General features: G+C 49.6%; 1 protein-coding gene across 5 annotated transcripts in view; it reads left to right on the top strand.

Moving 5' to 3' along the window:
- The window catches only part of stk26 (serine/threonine protein kinase 26), a 104857-nt gene that overhangs the window by 55987 nt on the left and 27724 nt on the right, over nucleotides 1-21146 (top strand). For 3 of the 5 annotated variants that reach the window (XM_069893711.1, XM_069893715.1, XM_069893712.1), the window contains exon 2: nucleotides 2645-2875. In XM_069893711.1, coding sequence (XP_069749812.1) covers nucleotides 2645-2875 — 231 coding nt within the window. Of the gene's footprint in view, nucleotides 1-2644; nucleotides 2876-7065; nucleotides 7182-8072; nucleotides 8195-21146 lie in introns of those variants that run through there. The other 2 variants (XM_069893714.1, XM_069893713.1) reach the window with 2 other exon arrangements.

The raw sequence follows: 21146 nt of genomic DNA, 5'->3' as shown, positions 1-21146 counted from the left end.
CCCACTGACCCACACATCTGTGGGATGAAAACCCAGCACAAACTAATATAATTTCAGGGAGAACGTGCAAACTCCACACATGCAGCACCAAAAGTCAAGATTGAACAGCAGCCATTCTGCATGCTCTCTCACTGTGCCGGCCTCTTGACAGCCACCTCCTCTTCTCAATCTTTTTTCCCGCTCCTCTGGATCCTTGCTTGCATCTTCCTGAAGTTCATTTGCCTCATTATTGTCACAAGAACAGAAATACGGTCAGAAGCTTTGTTTTGCGTACTATTCAGGCAGTACGTGGGCAATACCAAATAAATAGATAAATAAATAAGACCAAAGGAATAGGGTAATAGTGATCAAATAATGCAGGCTACGCAGGAAAGTTTGGAGATACAATTGTAAAAGACAGTGAAAAGGCATCATGTGTTTGAGAACAGTACGAAAGAAACTGTCCTTGAGTCTGGAGGTTAGTGTTCTCAAGCACATGAATCTTCTCCCTGACGGAAGCAGGGAAAAGTGTCTGACGGGGGTAGGATTTGGCAGAGTTTGAAAGCACACTGCTTCTTTTTGCCTTGTTTGCAACATGTATTGTGTTAGTTGCTAATCCACTGACAGCTGAGCTCATTTGTCAACTTTGTACCTCCTCAAAGCAGAGTGAGTGAGTCCTGTCTACAGCCTATACAATCTTCTTCTGCTGCAGAGGCATTTATCTGGTTTGTATGTTTGAAAAGAAAACTTGATTGGCATTTCATGCTCTGAGGCCTTTAAAATGACTCTGATCACAAGGCAGAGAGAAACGTCACAGGGGAGGGGCCTTGCATTGAAAACAGAACAAATCTGTGTTCAAGCTTACTTCCTAGATTGTTGTAATTGGAACTAATTTGCCCTGGTTATGGTTTCCTTGGTAACTCTGCAGTCTGGAGAATGGGATCTCCCAGACACCAGGAAGTCTCAGTTTCCACATGATAAGGCAAGATTTTCTTTATCAGTGAACAAGGTCTCTGGATAGAGTTGTGATTCACATTCCTTCAGCCCTGACATCTATTGACCTTCGAACCTGGAGTCACAAGGTCACTAGAAAATTGCTCTTGAACTGGCTGTTCTGCTCATCCTGATAATACATCCATGCAAAAGGACCTTCCCCAATCTCCATAACATCTCCCCAAACATCTCTGCTTCTTGAAAGATTTCCAGCTCACTACTTTCATTCTGGAATCCATTTGAATGCTGAGGAAATGACGGGATCTGCAGCTGGTGAAAATTCAGTCATTAAATGCTCTGTGTTAATTTTTTGCAGGTTCTTGCCACGTTTCTTTGCATTTTCCCCATTGGTTCAAGGTGACTGGAGATGAAGTCTATGTTGTGGGAGCAGGTTGACTGGATCAGTTAATTGATTAGAACAGTGTCTTGCTTTCTGATTGGTTTTGGATCTTGTTTACATATGTGCTATTGCAGTAGTATATTAAGCTGCTTTAGGTGCATTCTCCGTCAGGAATGCACCTGCAGAAGCGGATACAGCCCTGTGGAATGGTTATTCAGGTGGCAGCCCTGAAAGCGCTGCGCTGTCCACCTGGAAAGGACAGCTGCAGGAGAGGTGCCTCGGAGTGCACTCTGGCTCCTGTCCCTTCGGGACATCGGGGCAGGGGCGGCCGGCGCGGGACATCAGGGTTGGGCCGTCCATGCTGGCCGCTCTAGCCCTGACGTCCTGCGCTGGCCAGCCTTGCCCTGACGTCCCACACCGAGGGGCAGGGGCAGCAGGAAGGGGGGCTGTCAGACACTCGCTAGCTGATTGTCATCCCCTTAGCAGCCGCTTTCAGGTGCCTAGGAGACTTCAGTGCTCCAGTGATTATCCCTCTCGGAGGAGGGTTGGAAAATGTGCCTCAGAGGGGCCTCCTGCTTTTTCAAGTGGCCTCCTGACAGCTGCAAAGGGGTAGAATTTGTGGCTTTACATTAGGGTATTTTAGCCACCTGAAAGAACCTTTAAAATCAGTATATTGGCTCATTGGCAAAATATTACACATCGCACCAAGAGTTATAAATGTGGTCTTTCCTTTTGCTGTTCGATTTGACTTGAAGCTGAAAGTGAGCAGCTGCCAGTGGTTGCTGTTGGCATGGTGATGGTCCTAGATTTCTGGAAGGGGTGCAAATTTGGCAGAGCTCTTCAGTCAATGAGGAGGGAGCGAGGAATAAATTTTAAATCAAAGGCATATAACCCATGGAGTTGACGGTGGTGGTGCATAGGTTCATCAGGACATTCAGATCAGTATCAAAGAGTCGTAGGGCTATGCAAAATGGAAATAGGCCTTTCGGCCCAACATGTCCACGTTGACTAAGTTGTCTACCCAAGCTAATTTCATTTTCCTGTGTTCAATCCATATTCCTCTAAACCTGTCCAAATCTATTAGAAACATTGCAATTACTGTGATAGAATATTCCAAGAATTTGGGATAGGGCCAATGAAGGACCGCCAAATATCAGAAAGCGTGTGTCTTGAGGAGAAGTTGAAGGTTATATTTTCATGCCGTTGGTGATCTGGCTGTGGGAGGTCACAGATTTGGGAGGTATAGCGGACATATGTGGTGAAAATCTGTTGGATTGTCACACCAGACAGCAAATTTCGATTCCACCAACATTGTCTTCCATCTGTTCACAGAATCACCGGGCTGACCCAGAGGGACTGTTCACCAAACTGGAGCGGATTGGAAAGGGGTCTTTTGGCGAAGTCTTCAAAGGAATTGATAATCGGACACAACAAGTAGTTGCTATCAAAATTATTGACCTGGAAGAAGCTGAAGATGAGATTGAAGATATCCAACAGGAGATAACTGTCCTCAGCCAATGTGATAGTCCTTACGTAACCAAATACTTTGGATCATATTTAAAGGTAAGGAATAAATTGAAGAACGATATCAGCACTGAAAACTAATGTACTGGTGCCAGCATTTTAACAGGAATTTCTGACTCTAGTCCCACTTCCCTCCTCTTTTCTCTCCCACCCCCTCCTCTTTTTTTGACTTGCACCTGATGAAAGGCCCAGGCCCGAAGTGTTAATAATCCTATGGGTGCTGTTTGATCAGCTGAGTTTCTCCAGCCTGTTTGTTCATTGCGCATCTCCCTGGATCCTTCTTTCAAGTACAAATGTGTTCTTTTATGGTCTCTGATTCAAGAACAATTTTAAGTGCATGTTGCAACTATACCTTTTAAAGCAAAAACTTTGCAGAAGCCATTTTAATCATGCTGAAGTTCTTTGGGATGCCTTCAGATCACAGCAAATGCTGTTGAAATAAGAGCCCTCTCTCTCTTGCATGCTCTCTCGTGCTCTTGCTCTCTCTGCGCGATAATGACCCCTTCTCTTGCCGCAGTTTCATCAACTGGCGAACAACTCCGATTATGTGTCTGGTCCACTTAGCTTCATGCATTGTGTTTTCCCCCAGTCGAACAATTGCTTGGCCAACCTTTCCATGATTCTCAGCTCTCAGTTCTGAGGAGCTGCTTGTCCACAAAGGCATGCAGTAGAGCTCTCAGTCCTGCAACCTTTCCTGATTACATTTCCAGTCCCCCACTCACACAACCATTGACTGGCTGATCATCCATTCCAGACTAGAGTCGCAGTCTTAAGAATACTGCTTTTAAGCAGGTATATGACTAAGAGCAACACACAATAAGAGCAATAGCAATACTGCACAGTACAGGCCCTTCGGCCTTCAATGTTGTGCCGGCACGTTAAGGATCATGAATGAAGAGGGAGAGAACAGATGGCACGAGCTTACATTTTAACAGTTATTGAAACAAATGGAGATGATGTTCCCACACTGACATCCCTATCCATGGCCTTGCGCATTGTCAAACCGAGGCTACCCTCAAATTGAAGGAACCACACCTAATATTCTATCTGGGTACTCTCTAACCAGCTCAGCTTCAACTTTTCCAGTTTCTATTCAACCCATCCCCCGAGTGTCTCCCTTTCCCTATTCCTCTTGTCTCCTCCAGCTCCCCACCCCCCCACCATTCCCTTTCCATTCGACGTGCTACCCCCTCCCCATCACTTCTCAGCTTTTATCTCTTCTACCCTCTCCCTCATATCCACCTGTTTCCTCCCTCTGCCCCTTCCTCCCTCCTCTCCCACTCCCACTAAATTCACGTGCCTGCTTTTTACTCCTACTGTGATGAAGGACTTGGACCCCTTTACTTCCTAATAGATGCTGCATGACTTGCTGAGTTTCTCCAGCAGTTTTGTACATTGCAGTACAATTGTAGCATCTGCAGACTTCCTTGTTTAACTGGAGATTAACTGTAAACACAGGTGGAGGCAATAAAGTTGAAAGCACGTAGGAACCAAGCTGATTCATGCTGTTGAGTAAAGGAGGGTTGTTGGTCAGGGCGCTGCTTATTACTTAAGTGGCTGGATGACACCAAGCAACACCTCCACTTCTCAGAACATTGAGGAAATTGTACATGTCCTTTAACGAGTGCACCCTTGAAATGGACGCGTCACAGTGTGGTACGGTAGCTTCTCTGCTCCCGATCAGAAGAAGGTACAGAAGGTGGTGTCTGCATTTCAGAATGTAACACAAACTTTCCTCTTCTCCATGGACTCCCAACTATGACTCCTGCTGCACGAGAAGAGTAGCCAACACACTGTGAGACCCTAGACACCTTCTCCTCTCCCTTGCCCTTCTGCAGAGAAGGCTAAGAGCGTGAAAGCAGGCACCAACAGCTTCTACTCTGTGGTTACCAGGCTCCTGGATGAACCCCATAGCAGTGCTTTCACGCTGCCCTTGCTTGGTACTAATAGATCTTTCTTGTCATTGCCATCCATTGTGGTCTTTACATGGCTATATGAATGTCAGCGATAACCTGTTAGTGTCGTTGTAGCAGAACCCTTCTGATTTTGCTATGTTTATTTTTCGTGAAAGAAGAACAGCCATTCCAACCTTTTAATCAGGTAGTTGTTCTCACCTCCGTAGTCCAGCATCGCCCATAGAATTTTTGACTTCCCCACAGTCCAAAAATCTATCCACCTTTGGTCCCGACTGCACTTGAGAGACTCCACTTGTACAACTCGATCTGCAGGAGAATTCCAAAGATTCTCAATCTTCTGAAGGAAGACATTCATCTTCTATAGCATATTTGCATCAAAAAGGAGGGAGTCTTGGCTTCAAGGTGAATAAATCCCCAGGGTCCATTGAGATGTATTCCTATCTGCAATGGAAGACAGGAGGAAGTTGCTGGGCCTTTAGCATAGATTTTTGGATCTTTATTAGCCTTGGATGAGATTGCAGATGTGTTGAGGACAGCAAATGTAGTTCCTTTATTCAAGGAGAGCGGGGATAAGCCAGGTAATGACAGGTCTGTGAGTTTGAAGTCAGCAGAAGGGAAGCTATTGGGGAAAAAAGTACCCGAAAAACATAAATAATCTGCATTTGGAAAGATGAGGATGAATCAATGGTCATCAGCATGGCTTTGTCTGACCAATTTGATTGAATTTTTAAAATTTAGCATGGTACTTGGCACAGATATTCTGGATCGAAAGACTTATTTCTGTATTGTCCTCTTTGTACATCGGTTCTAGTTATGTTGATGAGGATTACCTCAACTGCACTATCCACGAGGAATAGTGAGGCTTCTGACAAGGTCACCCATGGAAGGCAGCCCATTGATTGAAAGCTTTGGCAAATTGGACCCACAATTGGTTTGGTGAAAGGATGGAGGTGATGGAGGAAGGTTGCTGGTGTCATTGGGAGCCTGTGACCAGTGGTGGATCACAGGGATTGGTGCTAGGACCCTTGCTGACTGTCACATTTATTCACCAATTGTAGATGAAAGCAGGAGGTATGATGTGAAAGTTTGCAGATGACCCCAAGTTTGGTTGGTGGTGTCATCAATAGCAAGAATGGTAGTCTAAGGTTACAGGAAGATATTGATCTAATAATAAAATAGGAAGAGCAATAGCAGATGAAATTTAATCCTGGTAACTCTAAGCTAATGTGCTTTGGGAGTACGATAAGGATAGGTCATGCACAATGAATGAAAAGTCCTGAGGGAGTATTGAAGAGCAGAGGCTTCTCTAAATCTCTGAAAGTGACACGAAGATGGCGTTCAGGACACTAGTCTTCATTAGGTGTGGCATAGAATATAACAGCAGGCAGGTTTTGAAACAAGGCTGGTTAGGCAATGGCTCAGTAGAGTGTGCAGACCTATCACCATGCTACAGGGAGGATATGATTGCACTGGAGATAGTGCAGAGGAGAGTCATCAAGGTGTTGCCTGAGATGGAGTGTTTCACTTGAGGAGAGACCTGGTAGTTTGGGACTGTTTTCCTCATGAGGGGATTTAGGGCCGAGGGGGATCGTGGGCCAAGGGGGAGCCATGGCTAGAGGTGTACACCAGTCAGGAAGACATTGTTTTCCCCTCCACAGCGGAGTTATAAAACTAGAGAGGTGAAGTTCAGGGTAGAGTGAAAGAACTTTATAGAGAAAATGAGGAAGAATTCTTTTTTACCCATGCGGTGATTGGAAACCAGAGCTTGCTGCCCAATGGGGTAATGGAAGAAGAAACACACAACATGTAAAAACTGTGGAGACAAGCACACAAATCACCAGGAAATGAAGGGCTTCTGAACAAATGCCTGTAAATGGGCTTTGTACAGATAGGTAGTTGATGATCAGCATGAATATAGTGGGCAGAAGGGTCTTTATCTCTGCTGCATGCCCCTATAACTGATGAGAGGTTTTCCCCCCAAGGGAAAACATCTCCCTCCTGCACTCCATGCCTCTCTAATGAAGACAAGTTTGTCAAGAGCCACCTTCACCACCTTTGAATAAGACTGGGACCTTCAAAAACTTGGTGTGGTGGGGAATTTGCTTTGGAAGTGAAATCTCCACATTTTATCCCTCTCCCAATGTCTCAACCCAGTGCTGGATTCTCATTCCACGTGGCATCCAACCATTGAGCCCACATGCTTTCCCACCTCTCTGACCAATTGTCGTCCTCACTAATCAACTGTTGTCTCCAGATCAAGCTGCTGTGATACAGATCTGGTGGGAGGAAGAAAATAGTCTTTCCAACCCCCCTCCATGGTTTGCCCTTCGAAATGACTTGAGATCAATTTTAATTCCGAGATGCTCCAGCGATAAAAGATCAACTGCTGGAAGATCTCAGCTGGAAAGGCACTACCTATGGAGGAAAAGGTACAGTTGATGTTTCGCGTCGAGATCCTGCATCGGGACAGACAGGGAGGGGAAGCAACGGGATGGAAAAGGTGAACAGAGGACTGGAGTGAGTGGGAGCAGATCACAAGGTGAGGATGTGGGTACTCCTTTTCTGTCTCCTTCCCCCCCCCTCCTTCATCCTCCATTTCCAAGCCATTATCCTCCTCTCCTCCCTCACTGCCAAGTTCCTTTTACCCATCACCCACCCACATATCTCATCACCTTGAACTGTGAAGGCAGGGGGTGTAACCTGTGCTGTCCCTCCCTCCATTGACCATTTGATTGCCCAGTAGGCAATTTTGTCTTTTGTGGGTTTTGCTCTCATTCACCTCATGACAATCTAGACCAGGGGTGACCAAACCGCGGCTGGTGAGCCTCATGCGGCGCTTTACAGGAATTGTACGAGCCGGTGCTCACAATGGTAGTGTTGGCGGACGTGGCTTGCGATGGCGTGATTGCAGCTCTCGTGCATCTGAAGTTTATCATATGTGGTTCTAGCTTATTACACAAGTTTGGCCAGCCCTGATCTAGACAGACAACATCTCTTGTGCTGTCTTTGTTCACACATTAGCAGGCATAGAACTAACAGACAAGAAAGTTAACAGAGAAGGACCTGAACTCGGCAAGAAAGTAGAATGAAGAATTGCTGGAGATGAACTCAGCAGGTCAGACAAGTAGAATTGGTCAGTCATCGTTTCAACTCTGAACCTTTCACCAAGATTTGATATCAGTCTTGATAAAGGGTCCTGACCCAAAACGTCAACTGACCATTTCTCTCCATGGGTACTGACTGACCCTCCAGTAATTTTTTTTGTTGCTCGCTAACGAATCCACTATCTGCAGTCTTTTGTTTCCCTCTCAGGCAAAGCAGAATGATGGCTGACCTGCAAAGGGAAGCCTTCCACAAGGGAAGGGACAACTGAAGTCAGGGCTCTGACCGGTGATGACAGAATGTCATGAAACGGAGCTGGTTCACGAAGACAAGTATTAATGTACTGTATTAGCTTATGCAAAAAAAAATCTTTGGCTAGTTGAGTTAAACAGGAAGTCTGTAAATGCTAGGGTCAAATACATTTTTGTTCACTGGTCAACTCAACATATAACCATATAACCACTTACAGCACAGAACAGGCCAGTTCGGCCCTACTAGTCCATGCCGTAACAAATCCCCACCCTCCTAGTCCCATTGACCAGCACCCAGTCCATACCCCTCCAGTCCTCTCCTCTCCATGTAACTATCCAGTCTTTCCTTAAATGTAACCAATGATCCCGCCTCAACCACGTCTGCCAGAAGCTCATTCCACATCCCTACCACCCTTTGCGTAAAGAAATTTCCCCTCATGTTCCCCTTATAATTTTTCCCCTTCAATCTTAAACCATGCCCTCTAGTTTGAATCTCCCCCACTCTTAATTGAAAAAGCCTATCCACGTTTACTTCCTGATCACTATTGCTCAGAGCCTACCCCCAGTTGAGGTTGACTGGCCTGCCTGTTCTGAAACTCCTTGCGTCTGTTCCAGGTGCCAGTTTCCAGTCTTCTGGCTCAGACCTAGGTCTGGGAGGGAATGAAGGTTGTGATTAAACCCTTCTTCACTTTGCCCATCCCCCCTCCTCTCACCCCAGCGTCCTTCGATGTGCAAACCCTATCAGCAACAGGCGACATTAAGCAGATCTAGTAGTTAATCCTCAACAGATTCCAACCTAAGCCTCCACCTTCCCACCTTCCGGGGAATGATGAGTGCTTGTGTAGTTTTTTAAAAATCTATGTTTGGCCCCTCTGCAGAGATCCACTTCTGTCTTACCAGTGCTGTCCATTACCAGCTTATTGCTCACAACTTCCACATCTAGAAGGCTTTTGGTTTCACTTTGATGTTGACAATCGTTTCTGTATTTGCACTCTATTTTCATTTTACTTCCTTTTCCACATCCTCTATCAGTTCAGAATATTTACCTGATGGATGTTTTCTTCCACTGACCAGTTGAATTCATCACGTTCTCTGCCGCCTTCACCAGTCTAAGCTCTGTCGTTAGTTGTCCTTTGCTTTCCTTCAACTGTGAGATTGGTCAAAACGCACACCTCAGCTGTTGTTCTGTACTGCCAGCCAACCTCGGATGCTAGACCTCGTCTGTCCCTCAAGCTAAAATGATCCATTGTCACTTAGTTCATTTAGTGACCACGATTGTACATGGACTGCTGGAGCTGAAATAAATCCATCAATGCCCCCTTCGTGCCTGAGGAAATTTGACATGTTCCCGAGGTCTCTTACCAGCTTTTACAAATGTACCATGGAAACTATCCTCTCTAGATGAATCGCAACTAGGTACGGGAACTGATCTACCCGAGACAACAAGAAACTAATGATAGTTCAAAACAAGGTTGAGACCATCACACAAACAAACCCTTCCCTCCATCTATTCCGTATATACTTCTGGCTGCCAATGACCTGGTGCAGCCCAGTCACACAATCGTTTTCTCCTTCTGTTGGATGGAATATATGTGAGGTGGAAAACACAAATCTCCAGATTCAAGTTACAGTTTCATTCGTGTTGTTACCAGCCTCTTAATGGATCTCCCATTTGTTTAAAAATAATTATGCCCTTCCATTGTTATAAATAATGCTTTTCCTTGGACCCTGCGCTAGTCTGTAATACTATACCCTACACCACACATGTCAAACTCTGGCCCGCAGGCCAAATTTGGCCCGCGATGTAATTATATTTGGCCCGCAAGATCATATCCAAAATGTATTAGAGGTGGCCCGCTGGCCGCCGCGCCAGTATAGCGCATGCACAGTAACCGCTGTGTCCCAGGGTGAGAGAGAGAAAAAAAAATCCTGGTCCTTGAAAAGTAGTGGTGGGTGGTTTTATAAACACGCTGTCGTGTCCCCCCGCCCACCACCCACCGCAGTGCGGCCTGGCCGGTGTCAGGGGAAGCCAAGGCCGCTTCCCAGCGCCCGGAACCCCAGTGGCACAGCATTTCTTGGAGCTGCAGATGGAGTCGGGACGCCGGAGGGAAGATTGGGGCTCCCCGCCGGGCGATGGGGGCGCCGGCCGCCCTGCGCCTTTCCACCGGACCAGCGGCGGGTGCCCGGAGTACACGTGGAGAGCGAGGCTGGTCGGGCAGTTAGGGTGGAACCCCCCGCCAATCTCGGGAATGGCGTGGGCTGGATCGGGATTAGCCGCGCTCACCTGCTCCTCCACCGCTGACCGGGATCCCAGCGCGGTCCTGAGCGCGGAGACTGCCCTGGAAAGGTCCTGGGACACCGGCACGGAAAGAAAAGGGGGTCCGGGAGAAACTCAGCTGGTCAAGGGGGGTCCGAGAGAAACTCAGCAGGTCAAGAGGGGTCCGGGAGAAACTCAGCAGGTCAAAGAGGGATCTGGGAGAAACTCAGCAGGTCAAGGGGGGTCCAGGAGAAACTCAGCAGGTCAAGGGGGGTCTGGGAGAAACTCAGCAGGTCAAGGGGGGTCCGGCAGAAACTCAGCAGGTCAAAGGGGGTCCGGGAGAAACTCAGCAAGTCAAGGGGGGTCCGGCAAAAAATCAGGGGGGGCCTGACCTCGCCAGGACCGTTGCCCACTCCCCCTCCCTGCCGCAGGCCGACCCGCGACTCACGGTGACGGGACCGCTGATCCGCCAAGATGCCGCCCTGCAGCGAGAGCCGATGCCCCCGCACTGTCGTTGTCCAACCCGATCGCCCACAAACCCCGCCCTCCCGCACACAGTCCTGAGTAAGTATTATGAACTTTAATCTCAGGATAAAATGATCTTCCAATAGTTTCATGTCACAGTGATAAATATATTCCTGGTTAAAAATGGTCCTGCACCTGGATACAAGCTCATTAGGCAAAAAACTTGAAAAGTGTGTAAATCAAAGGATATCTGTACCAATGGAAAAAGGGCATGGCAAATAACCCTGCTAGAGTTCATGCCCACAATCAGTCACCCATTTGATTGTTTCAGGAATCATGTTATTCTCCCACATTCTCAATAGCCCTCAGATTTTACTATTCGACAGCAGACTAGCAACATTTGACAAATCCTCTATAGAGAAATATTATTTATTGAATATTTTATTTCTCATTTGTTAATGCTTCTGGAAAGAGTTTATCCAAAACTATTATTAAACATTTATTTTAATAAGAAAAAGTTTAATATTACATATGTTGAAAGAAGAGAAAACATGCAGATGTTGTTGAAAATTTTCAATAAATATTTAGTTCGGCCCTCGACTTAGTCCAAGTTTTTAATTTTGGCCCTCCGTGAATTTGAGTTTGACACCCACCCCTACACTCTTTAATTTTGCTTCATTGTCACACCACAACAAACCAATTCAACTGGTCTGAAAGCCTCCTTGTCAAAAAAGTTCTCTTTTTGAAATTCTCCCTCATGTTACTCTGGTTGCCACTGAACAAATCAAAGTTCCCTGATACCACTGGATGATTTGTACTAACTCTTAATTTCTCTGTGATCCACAGGACACTCCAATAAGCTTTTCCATTCCCTTGCTTAATTGTAATAAATGCATTCTGTCTTTGATTTTTCAATGGGATTGTACAGAGAGATAAAACACAAAGCACATGCTCTCTCTCCAGCACTTAATATCTCCTCTCATCAGTTTTGCCACCCCACTTTTAATCTCCTCTCTCTACTCTGGACACCTTGTATACAGGAGTATTAAAACACTCCTGCCATTTGTCACCATCCTTTCAGTTATCAGCATGGCATAATGTTCCCATGTGGCAGCAGTTCACCAACTTGCGTATTACTTTAAGGTAACAAGAGATAAGGTGAAAGGAAATTCCACCCAATTGCTCAAACCGATACAATACACTAAAGTACTAGAGAAACTCAGTAGGTCACCTGAATACTCCCGAGATTGTCTGATTTCGGAAGTTAAGCAGGCTTAGGACTTGGAGGGGATACCGTCCAGGAACACCAGGTGCTGTAGAGGGGCGCTGGACAAAGTGGCGACTCTGTCTGACAAAACTTAAAGAATTTCATGCTTGTTACATTCTAAATGTCATATTACGAGACAATAATGGAACCTTTACCTTTACACAGGATCTGTAGGAAGTAAAGAGCAACCAATGTTTTTGGGCCTGAGCTCTTTGTCAAGGTATGAGCAACAGGCAGGCGTCTAAATGAAAAGGTAGGGTGAGGGGCAGAGAGGCGGGCAAGAAGGGGAAGGGGTGGAGAACAGGCTAACAGGTAAGAGGCCATAGGTAATTATTGGTGGGAGGGTAGAAGAGAGAAAAAAAAGAAGTTAAGGGGGAAGGGTGGCTCTCAGAATTAAAGGCAAGGAGTGGAGCTGGAAGAGGACAGGGGTACGGAAAGGGAGAGTTGGGGTAAATTTTGGGGTAAGTTTTTAATCTACTCATCTGCTCAAACTAATGTTGGGATCGAGCACAGTAAATGAGGACAAATTGTTCCACTGTTGGTAGAATCCAGGATATTGCTTTTGTGGATTATCAGCAAATTTCAACTAAAGGGAAGTGATGTGGATAAAGATTGGATCAGTCAGGGTCTCACTCGGCACTTTCATGCAGGGCAAACACACGTCTGTAAAGGCCCTTACGCCTAAAGACGTGCCTCTCTGAATGCGCCGTAGCCGGCTCCGAGGCTTTGATTCCAACTCTTCTCGGGAAAGGTTAATCGGTGGAGCACTGCACTTCAGCACCTGACCTGAATATACAGCTGCTGCAAGCGGCTGGTTAGGGACAGGCTGATGACGCTGTCAGCCCACGACCCATCTTCCCACTCACCTCTCTCCCTCCATGATCCCTTCAAGGCAGGGGTGGTGGGTGGGAGCTGTCGGGGAAGCGGAGGGCCATTGGGAGCCAGCGGGGCGCCTTCGGGGCTGCATTGTGAGGCTTAAAATGTGGCAGAGCAATGGCCATCTTCCCTAACCATAATCCCCCCACGTAGCTGTAACTGTTCTGGGAACCACAGAGCAGTTCCAGCTGTGTGGGGATTATGGGTAGGGAAGGCAGCCATTGTTCTGCCACGTATTTATGATGAGTGACACTACAGCACCAGTCTCCATCGGATCCGGAGGGCGCTAAGAGGCACCTCTCGTATTGAATGCATTGCTGGAGCAGTCTTTTAGGGCTGAAAGATAAGTTTTAAGTTTTCGATCCACTCTTGTAGCTGGCCTCCAGGCAGAGGCCTGACATGAAATGGCCTACTGAAAGGCAGAGGCAGCTTATGGTACTGAATAGCTTCTGTTCTCTGGGATTTGGTAGTGAAGGATTCTGGATTGTTTTACACAGCCAACGACAATCAACAATATTCACGATGCCTTCATTGTCATGTAAAAATGGATAAAGTTCATCAATTTTTGCCTGCTATAAAAGCATGCAAAGAGGTGTCACTAGCCTCACCCAGCATCCCCAGCAATAAGAGAAAGAAGAAGCGAAAGAGAGACACTGAGTGCCTGTGGGCTCGTCTCTAGTGCTCTCACACCCTCTGCAGCCTCACGACTTCCTGTCCATCCACAATATGTTATATCAGGAAACCTGGTTTTGTTGTCCTTTTTCAAAACGGGATTGTACACATTTTGGGAAATGGTTACAGGGCTTTGAGGAATGATCAGCAGAATGTGATTGATCAGATCGGCAGGTAGATCCCAATTTCCGATGGGGTTCTGTTCCAGGACTCGCATCATAAGGTGAAATTATCGTGAGCCGGGGTCTACCTGTAAAGGTAGAACCCTCGCTTCTCCCTGCCAGGAGGCCGACATTCCCTGCAACTGCTGGGAGCCCGAGGTGGCGTTGGGTAACTAGGGTCAGCGGCGTCACCTCGCAATCTACGTTGTCATTTGGAATGTGTGTGCAGATCGCCATCGCACTCTCTCCCTCTTCAATCTCTCTCTCTCTCTCTCTGTCTTTGTCTGTCTCTGTCTCTACTCATGCATTCCAAATCACCTTAATTTAAAAAGCAGCATTGGGTCCGCCAAACCTCGATACAGGTAGATCAAAACGAATTCTGATCATCATAACTTCAGAACGTCGTAAGTCAGGATCTATCTGTATTGGACACAGTATTCCATGGAGCCACGGAGTCTGAGGGATGACTTTATATTGAGGTTTGCAATACCATGAGGAGCAGAGATCAGATGGATGGTGAGGTGAGGCTCTCTCCAGCACAGATTTGGGTGAGGATGGATACAGCATTGAGTTTGCTAAGACATTTTCTGCTCTTGTCACGGGTTCCCTTTTTTTTCTTGTCGTGATGAGGCAATGATACAGGGAAAGTGGATGGAATTTCATCAGTTTGCCCTTGGTATGGGGCAATGTGTGGGAGCTCTTTCCTGAGTTCTGTGAAAATGCTGTAACACAAGCCTCCCCGTAAAGTTGCAGAGTAATGTAGCATGGAAACACGCCCTTCACCCCAGCCTGTCCTTGCCAAGCAAGGTGCCTCCCCTATTTGCCTGTGTTTGCCCAATATCCCTCTGTCCATGTACCTCATTTTGCTTTTTCCTTGAAGAAGGGCTCAGGCCCAAAACATCAGCCATATATCTTTGCCTCCCGTGGACGCGGAAAGACAGACTGAGTTCCTCCAGCATTTTGGTGTATTTTTCCTTCAATCGCAGCGTCTGCAGGTTTTTGTGTTTTACCATGTACTTGTCAAGAGGGTTGTAATTATATTCACTTTCACCACTTTGTCTGGCAGATCATTCTACTTACCCACCACCCTCTGTGTAGAAAACCTGCTCCCAGGTCCCTTTTAAACCTTTCCCTCTATCCTTAAATCTAAGCCGTCAAATTTTAGACACAACTACCCAAGGAAAAAGACCGTGGCCACTTAACTCATGATTTTCCCTGAGTTTCCATGCCTCAGGCAGAAAGGTCTCAGTCTCAGTAACATCCTGTGAATTTTTTCTCCACCCTTTTCAGTGTAAATACATCTTTCCTACAGGCAAGTGACCAAAAGTGTGCAATACTTCCAAGGGAAGTCTCACCAACATCTGGTGCAGCTTTAACTGGACATCTCAAGTCCTGTACTGAATTCCCTGACTGATGGAGACAAGTTTGGCAAACACCTTTTTACCTTTCTCCACATGACTCCGTGGGATTCCTCTGGGAGCCTTGGGTTCCATCCACATCCCATGTTAATAGTCCCTTGTATTAAATAAATGGAATAAAAGTATAGAAAGTAAGTGAGAGAGAACATGTCAGAATCAGAATTTATTGTCATGAACAATTCATGAAATTCGGTGTTTTGAGGCAGCATCAAAGTGAAAACATTCTTATTATAACCATCTTACGACATTACTATAAATAAAAAAAATAGTGCACGCAAAGTAAGCCAGTGTCTTTGGTTCATTGATTATTCAGGAATCTGATGGCGGCGGAGAAAAAACTGTCCTTGTGCCGTTGAATGCTCGTCTTTAGGTTCCTATACCTTTTCCTCGATGGTAGCAGAGTGACCATGACTACCAGCCCCCCCACATCTCCATTGGGCACACAGAACTCAAAACGGTCAACCAGTTGACCTACCTCGGCTGCACCATTTCATCTAATGCAAGGATCGACAAAGAGATAGACAACAGACTCGCCAAGGCAAATAGCGCCTTTGGAAGACTACACAAAAGAGTCTGGAAAAACAACCATCTGAAGAAACAGACAAAGATCAGCGTGTACAGAGCCGTTATCATACCCACGCTCCTGTTCGGCTCCGAATCATGGGTCTTCTACCGCATCACCTACGGCTCCTAGAACTCTTCCATCAGCGCTGTCTCCGCTCCATCCTCAACATTCATTGGAATGACTTCATCACCAACATCGAAGTACTCGAGCTGGCAGAGTCCGCAAGCATCAAATCCATGCTGCTGAAGATCCAACTGCGCTGGGTGGGTCACGTCTTCAGAATGGAGGACCATCGCCTTCCCAAGATCGTGTTCTATGGCGAGCTCTCCACTGGCCACCGAGACAGAGGTGCATCAAAGAAGAGGTACAAGGACTGCTTAAAGAAATATCTTGGTGCCTGCCACATTAACCACCGCCAGTGGGCTGATATCGCCTCCAACCGTGCATCTTGGCGCCTCACAGTTCGGCGGGCAGCAACCTCCTTTGAAGAAGACTGCAGAGCCCACCTCAATGACAAAAGACAAAGGAGGAAAAACCCAACACCCATCCCCAACCAACCAATTTTCCCTTGCAACCGCATCGGACTTGTGACTTGTCAGTCACCAACAAGCCTGCTGCAGACGTGGACATACTCCTCCATAAATCTTCGTCCGCAAAGCCAAGCCAAAGAAAAAAGAAAAGAAGAAAGCAGAGTTAAGAGGGGATGGCCCGGGTGGTGGGGGTCTTTGAGGTTAGAAGCTGCTTTTCAAAGACATTGTCTCATGTAGATGTCCTCAATGGAGTGAAGTCTGGTGTCTGATGCCGCAGGCCGAGTTAGCAACCCTCTGAAGTTTATTCTTGTCCTGAGATTTGGCGCCTCCATACCAGGCAGTGATGCAACCAGCCAGAATGCTCCTCACAGTACACCTGTAGAAGTTTGAGAGTCTTCAGTGATATACCGAACCTCCTCAGACACCTCATAAATTAAAGCCATTGGCTAGTCTTCTTTGTGATTGCGTCAACATGGAGGCTCAGGAGAGATCCTCAGAGATGTTGAAACCCAGGAATTTGAAGTTCGTGACCCTCTCCATTACTGAGCCCTCGATGAGAACTGGGTTATGTTCCCCTGACTTCCTCCTGAAGTCCACAATCATCTCCTTGGTTTTAATAATGTTGAGCTCAAGGTTGTTGTGGTTACACCATTCAATGAACTGATCTATCTCCCTCCTGTACGTTTCTTCATTGCCGTTTGTGAATTTATTTGACAACTGTGGTGTCGTCAATTTGTAGATGTCATTGAAATTGTGCCTGGCCCACAGTCATGGGTGTATGCTGAGTAGAGCAGTAGGCTAAGCACACATCCTTGGGGTGTGCCTGTGTTGATAATCAGCAAGGAAGAGACGTAGTTTACAATTCGTACTGACTGTTGTTTTCCAATGATAAAGTCAAGGATCCAGTTGCAGAGGGGGGTACAGAGGCCTAGAGTTTGTAGTTTCTTGACCAGCTCTGAGGGAGTAATGGTGTTGAAGGCCAAGGTGTAGTTGATGAAGAACAGCCGTCTGTTGTTTTCCAGGTGATCCAGAGTTGTGAGGAAATAAAGAATGGGGCAGATGTGATTGTTCTACTGGGGTCCATCTTGTACCCAGTGGAATAGATGGCCATCTTCATCTCCGTAAGAAAGAAGGAAAACTGTGTCTGTGTACATATGAAATCAGCTGACAACCAAATAAGTGAGGTATAGTTACTCAGATCAATGACAAATGTGCAGTAGTCTTCACCCAGGGTTGGTCTACAACCATGCCTGAAACATCTTCAGGCACAATTGTAAAGGTTTAAGTGGGAGATGACAGCTGATGCAGAAAGGCCTGCAGTAAATTTTAAGTGAGACTTGCAAGCTGTTGGGTATATTGACTGAATTTTGTGTCTCGTTAAATACTGGAAAAACCTCCACGAGTATATCATGGGCGATTTTGGTCTGATAATTTTTGGAATGCGACTGGGTGAGGAAAGGTATTAAATGTGAGGTGAGGAATCCCAGTTGGAATGGCAAAACCTGCCATGTTTCCAGAGGACCAGAGGAGGTTCAGGAGAGAACCAGCGACTGGGGAGAAAGTATTCACAGGAAGCAGCAGAGCTGCTGTCCAGCAATTGGGAAAAGAGGCAGCGTGAGGCTTAAGGCTTTCGAGGCAGGCAGGAATGGTCTCCTGGAAAACACTGAGGGGGAAAGAAAGCAGAGGTAGCAGCTTGATTCACGATATAAAAACATGACAGAGAGAAATGCCAGAAAGATGGTGCACGATTCCTTCAGCTCATTCTTGTCTCAAAAGTGCTCAATGGTGGATTGTTGTCTTTGAGCACCTCCTAGTGGCCAGCTGTAAACTCGTGGTGCAGCCGAGGAACTCTTGTTCATTGACATCTCCACCACACATTTGGTAGGATCATGGAAATTTCATGTTGTTTCAGGCACTTGCGTGTTGTCTGAGTTCATCAATCTTTGCCTGATTATTCATTTCCCTGTCTAAGTCACTCACGCCCTCTCACTCATGCACACACTAGAGATTATATTCCTTTCTCTCCCTCTCCCCCTACCTTCCCCCTTACCTCCTTCTCCCCGTTCCTCTTCCCCCTCACTCTCTCCCCCCCACTCTCTCCCCCCCACTCTCTCCCCCCCACTCTCTCCCCCCACTCTCTCCCCCCACTCTCTCCCCCCCACTCTCTCCCCCCCCCACTCTCTCCCCCCCCCACTCTCTCCCCCCCCCACTCTCTCCCCCCCCCACTCTCTCCCCCCCCACTCTCTCCCCCCCCACTCTCTCCCCCCCCACTCTCTCCCCCCCCACTCTCTCCCCCCCCACTCTCTCCCCCCCCACTCTCTCCCCCCCACTCTCTCCCCCCCACTCTCTCCCCCCCACTCTCTCTCCCCCCCACTCTCTCCCCCCCACTCTCTCTCCCCCCCACTCTCTCCCCCCCCACTCTCTCCCCCCCCACTCTCTCCACCCCCACTCTCTCCCCCCCACTCTCTCCCCCCCACTCTCTCCCCCCCACTCTCTCCCCCCCACTCTCCCCCACCCCACTCTCCCCACCCCACTCTCTCCCCCCCACTCTCTCCCCCCACTCTCTCCCCCCACTCTCTCCCCCCACTCTCTCCGCCCCCACTCTCTCCGCCCCCACTCTCTCCGCCCCCACTCTCTCCGCCCCCACTCTCTCCCCCCCCACTCTCTCCCCCCCCACTCTCTCCCCCCACACTCTCTCCCCCACACTCTCTCCCCCCCCACTCTCTCCCCCCCCACTCTCTCCCCCCCCACTCTCTCCCCCCCCACTCTCTCCCCCCCCACTCTCTCCCCCCCCACTCTCTCCCCCCCACTCTCTCCCCCCCCACTCTCCCCACCCACTCTCCCCCCCACTCTCCCCCCCCCCACTCTCCCCCCCCCCACTCTCCCCCCCCACTCTCCCCCCCCACTCTCTCCCCCCCACTCTCTCCCCCCCCACTCTCTCCCCCCCCACTCTCTCCCCCCCACTCTCTCCCCCCCACTCTCTCCCCCCCACTCTCTCCCCCCCACTCTCTCCCCCCCACTCTCTCCCCCCCACTCTCTCCCCCCCACTCTCTCCCCCCACTCTCTCCCCCCACTCTCTCCCCCCACTCTCTCCCCCCACTCTCTCCCCCCACTCTCTCCCCCCACTCTCTCCCCCCACTCTCTCCCCCCACTCTCTCCCCCCACTCTCTCCCCCCACTCTCTCCCCCCACTCTCTCCCCCCACTCTCTCCCCCCACTCTCTCCCCCCACTCTCTCCCCCCACTCTCTCCCCCCCACTCTCTCCCCCCCACTCTCTCCCCCCCACTCTCTCCCCCCCACTCTCTCCCCCCCACTCTCTCCCCCCCACTCTCTCCCCCCCACTCTCTCCCCCCCACTCTCTCCCCCCCACTCTCTCCCCCCCACTCTCTCCCCCCCACTCTCTCCCCCCCACTCTCTCCCCCCCACTCTCTCCCCCCCACTCTCTCCCCCCCACTCTCTCCCCCCCACTCTCTCCCCCCCACTCTCTCCCCCCCACTCCCTCCCCCCACTCCCTCCCCCCACTCCCTCCCCCCACTCGCTCCCCCCCACTCGCTCCCCCCCACTCGCTCCCCCCCACTCGCTCCCCCCCACTCGCTCCCCCCCACTCGCTCCCCCCCACTCGCTCCCCCCCACTCGCTCCCCCCCACTCGCTCCCCCCCACTCGCTCCCCCCCACTCGCTCCCCCCCACTCGCTCCCCCCCACTCGCTCCCCCCCCACTCGCTCCCCCCCCACTCGCTCCCCCCCCACTCGCTCCCCCCCACTCGCTCCCCCCCACTCGCTCCCCCCACTCGCTCCCCCCACTCGCTCCCCCCACTCGCTCCCCCCACTCGCTCCCCCCCACTCGCTCCCCCCCACTCGCTCCCCCCCACTCGCTCCCCCCCACTCGCTCCCCCCCACTCGCTCCCCCCCACTCGCTCCCCCCCACTCGCTCCCCCCCACTCGCTCCCCCCCACTCGCTCCCCCCCACTCGCTCCCCCCCACTCGCTCCCCCCCACTCGCTCCCCCCCACTCGCTCCCCCCCACTCGCTCCCCCCCACTCGCTCCCCCCCACTCGCTCCCCCCCACTCGCTCCCCCCCACTCGCTCCCCCCCACTCGCTCCCCCCCACTCGCTCCCCCCCACTCGCTCCCCCCCACTCGCTCCCCCCCACTCGCTCCCCCCCACTCGCTCCCTCCCCCCCACTCGCTCCCTCCCCCCCACTCGCTCCCTCCCCCCCACTCGCTCCCCCCCCCCACTCGCTCCCCCCCACTCGCTCCCCCCCACTCGCTCCCCCCCACTCGCTCCCCCCCACTCGCTCCCCCCCACTCGCTCCCCCCCACTCGCTCCCCCCCACTCGCTCCCCCCCACTCGCTCCCCCCCACTCGCTCCCCCCCACTCGCTCCCCCCCACTCGCTCCCCCCCACTCGCTCCCCCCCACTCGCTCCCCCCCACTCGCTCCCCCCCACTCGCTCTCTCGCCCACCCCTCCCTCCCCCTCCCTCATTGCAACAGGCTAATTACACTTATGTTCTCTTTTTTTGTTTTACGTATCTGAGACTAGAAACCTGAGGGTGGTAGTGACTCATTAACCAACATGAGAAACTTTCTAACCCCGATTGATCCTCCACTGGGGAAATTTGAAGGGAATTGTAAAATTGAAATTTCAAACTGATGTCAAAGTTCTCAAATTTCACTGGGGACTGGTGACCTTCTTGTTAAAGCTTGCCTCAGGTGGTAGTAATTGGCTGTATGTGGGCCCACGTCTTACAGGTAGCGAGGATATTTGCAACAGCCCGCAGCCTAGTCGAAACCCATGAAGAAGAGAGTGAGGGGGAATATGGGAAAGATGCTCC

This window comes from Narcine bancroftii, chromosome 8 (assembly GCF_036971445.1).
Source record: "Narcine bancroftii isolate sNarBan1 chromosome 8, sNarBan1.hap1, whole genome shotgun sequence".
NCBI lineage: Eukaryota > Metazoa > Chordata > Chondrichthyes > Torpediniformes > Narcinidae > Narcine > Narcine bancroftii.
Note: the sequence above shows the minus strand (reverse complement) of the source record. Positions and strands in the feature narration are given on the sequence as shown.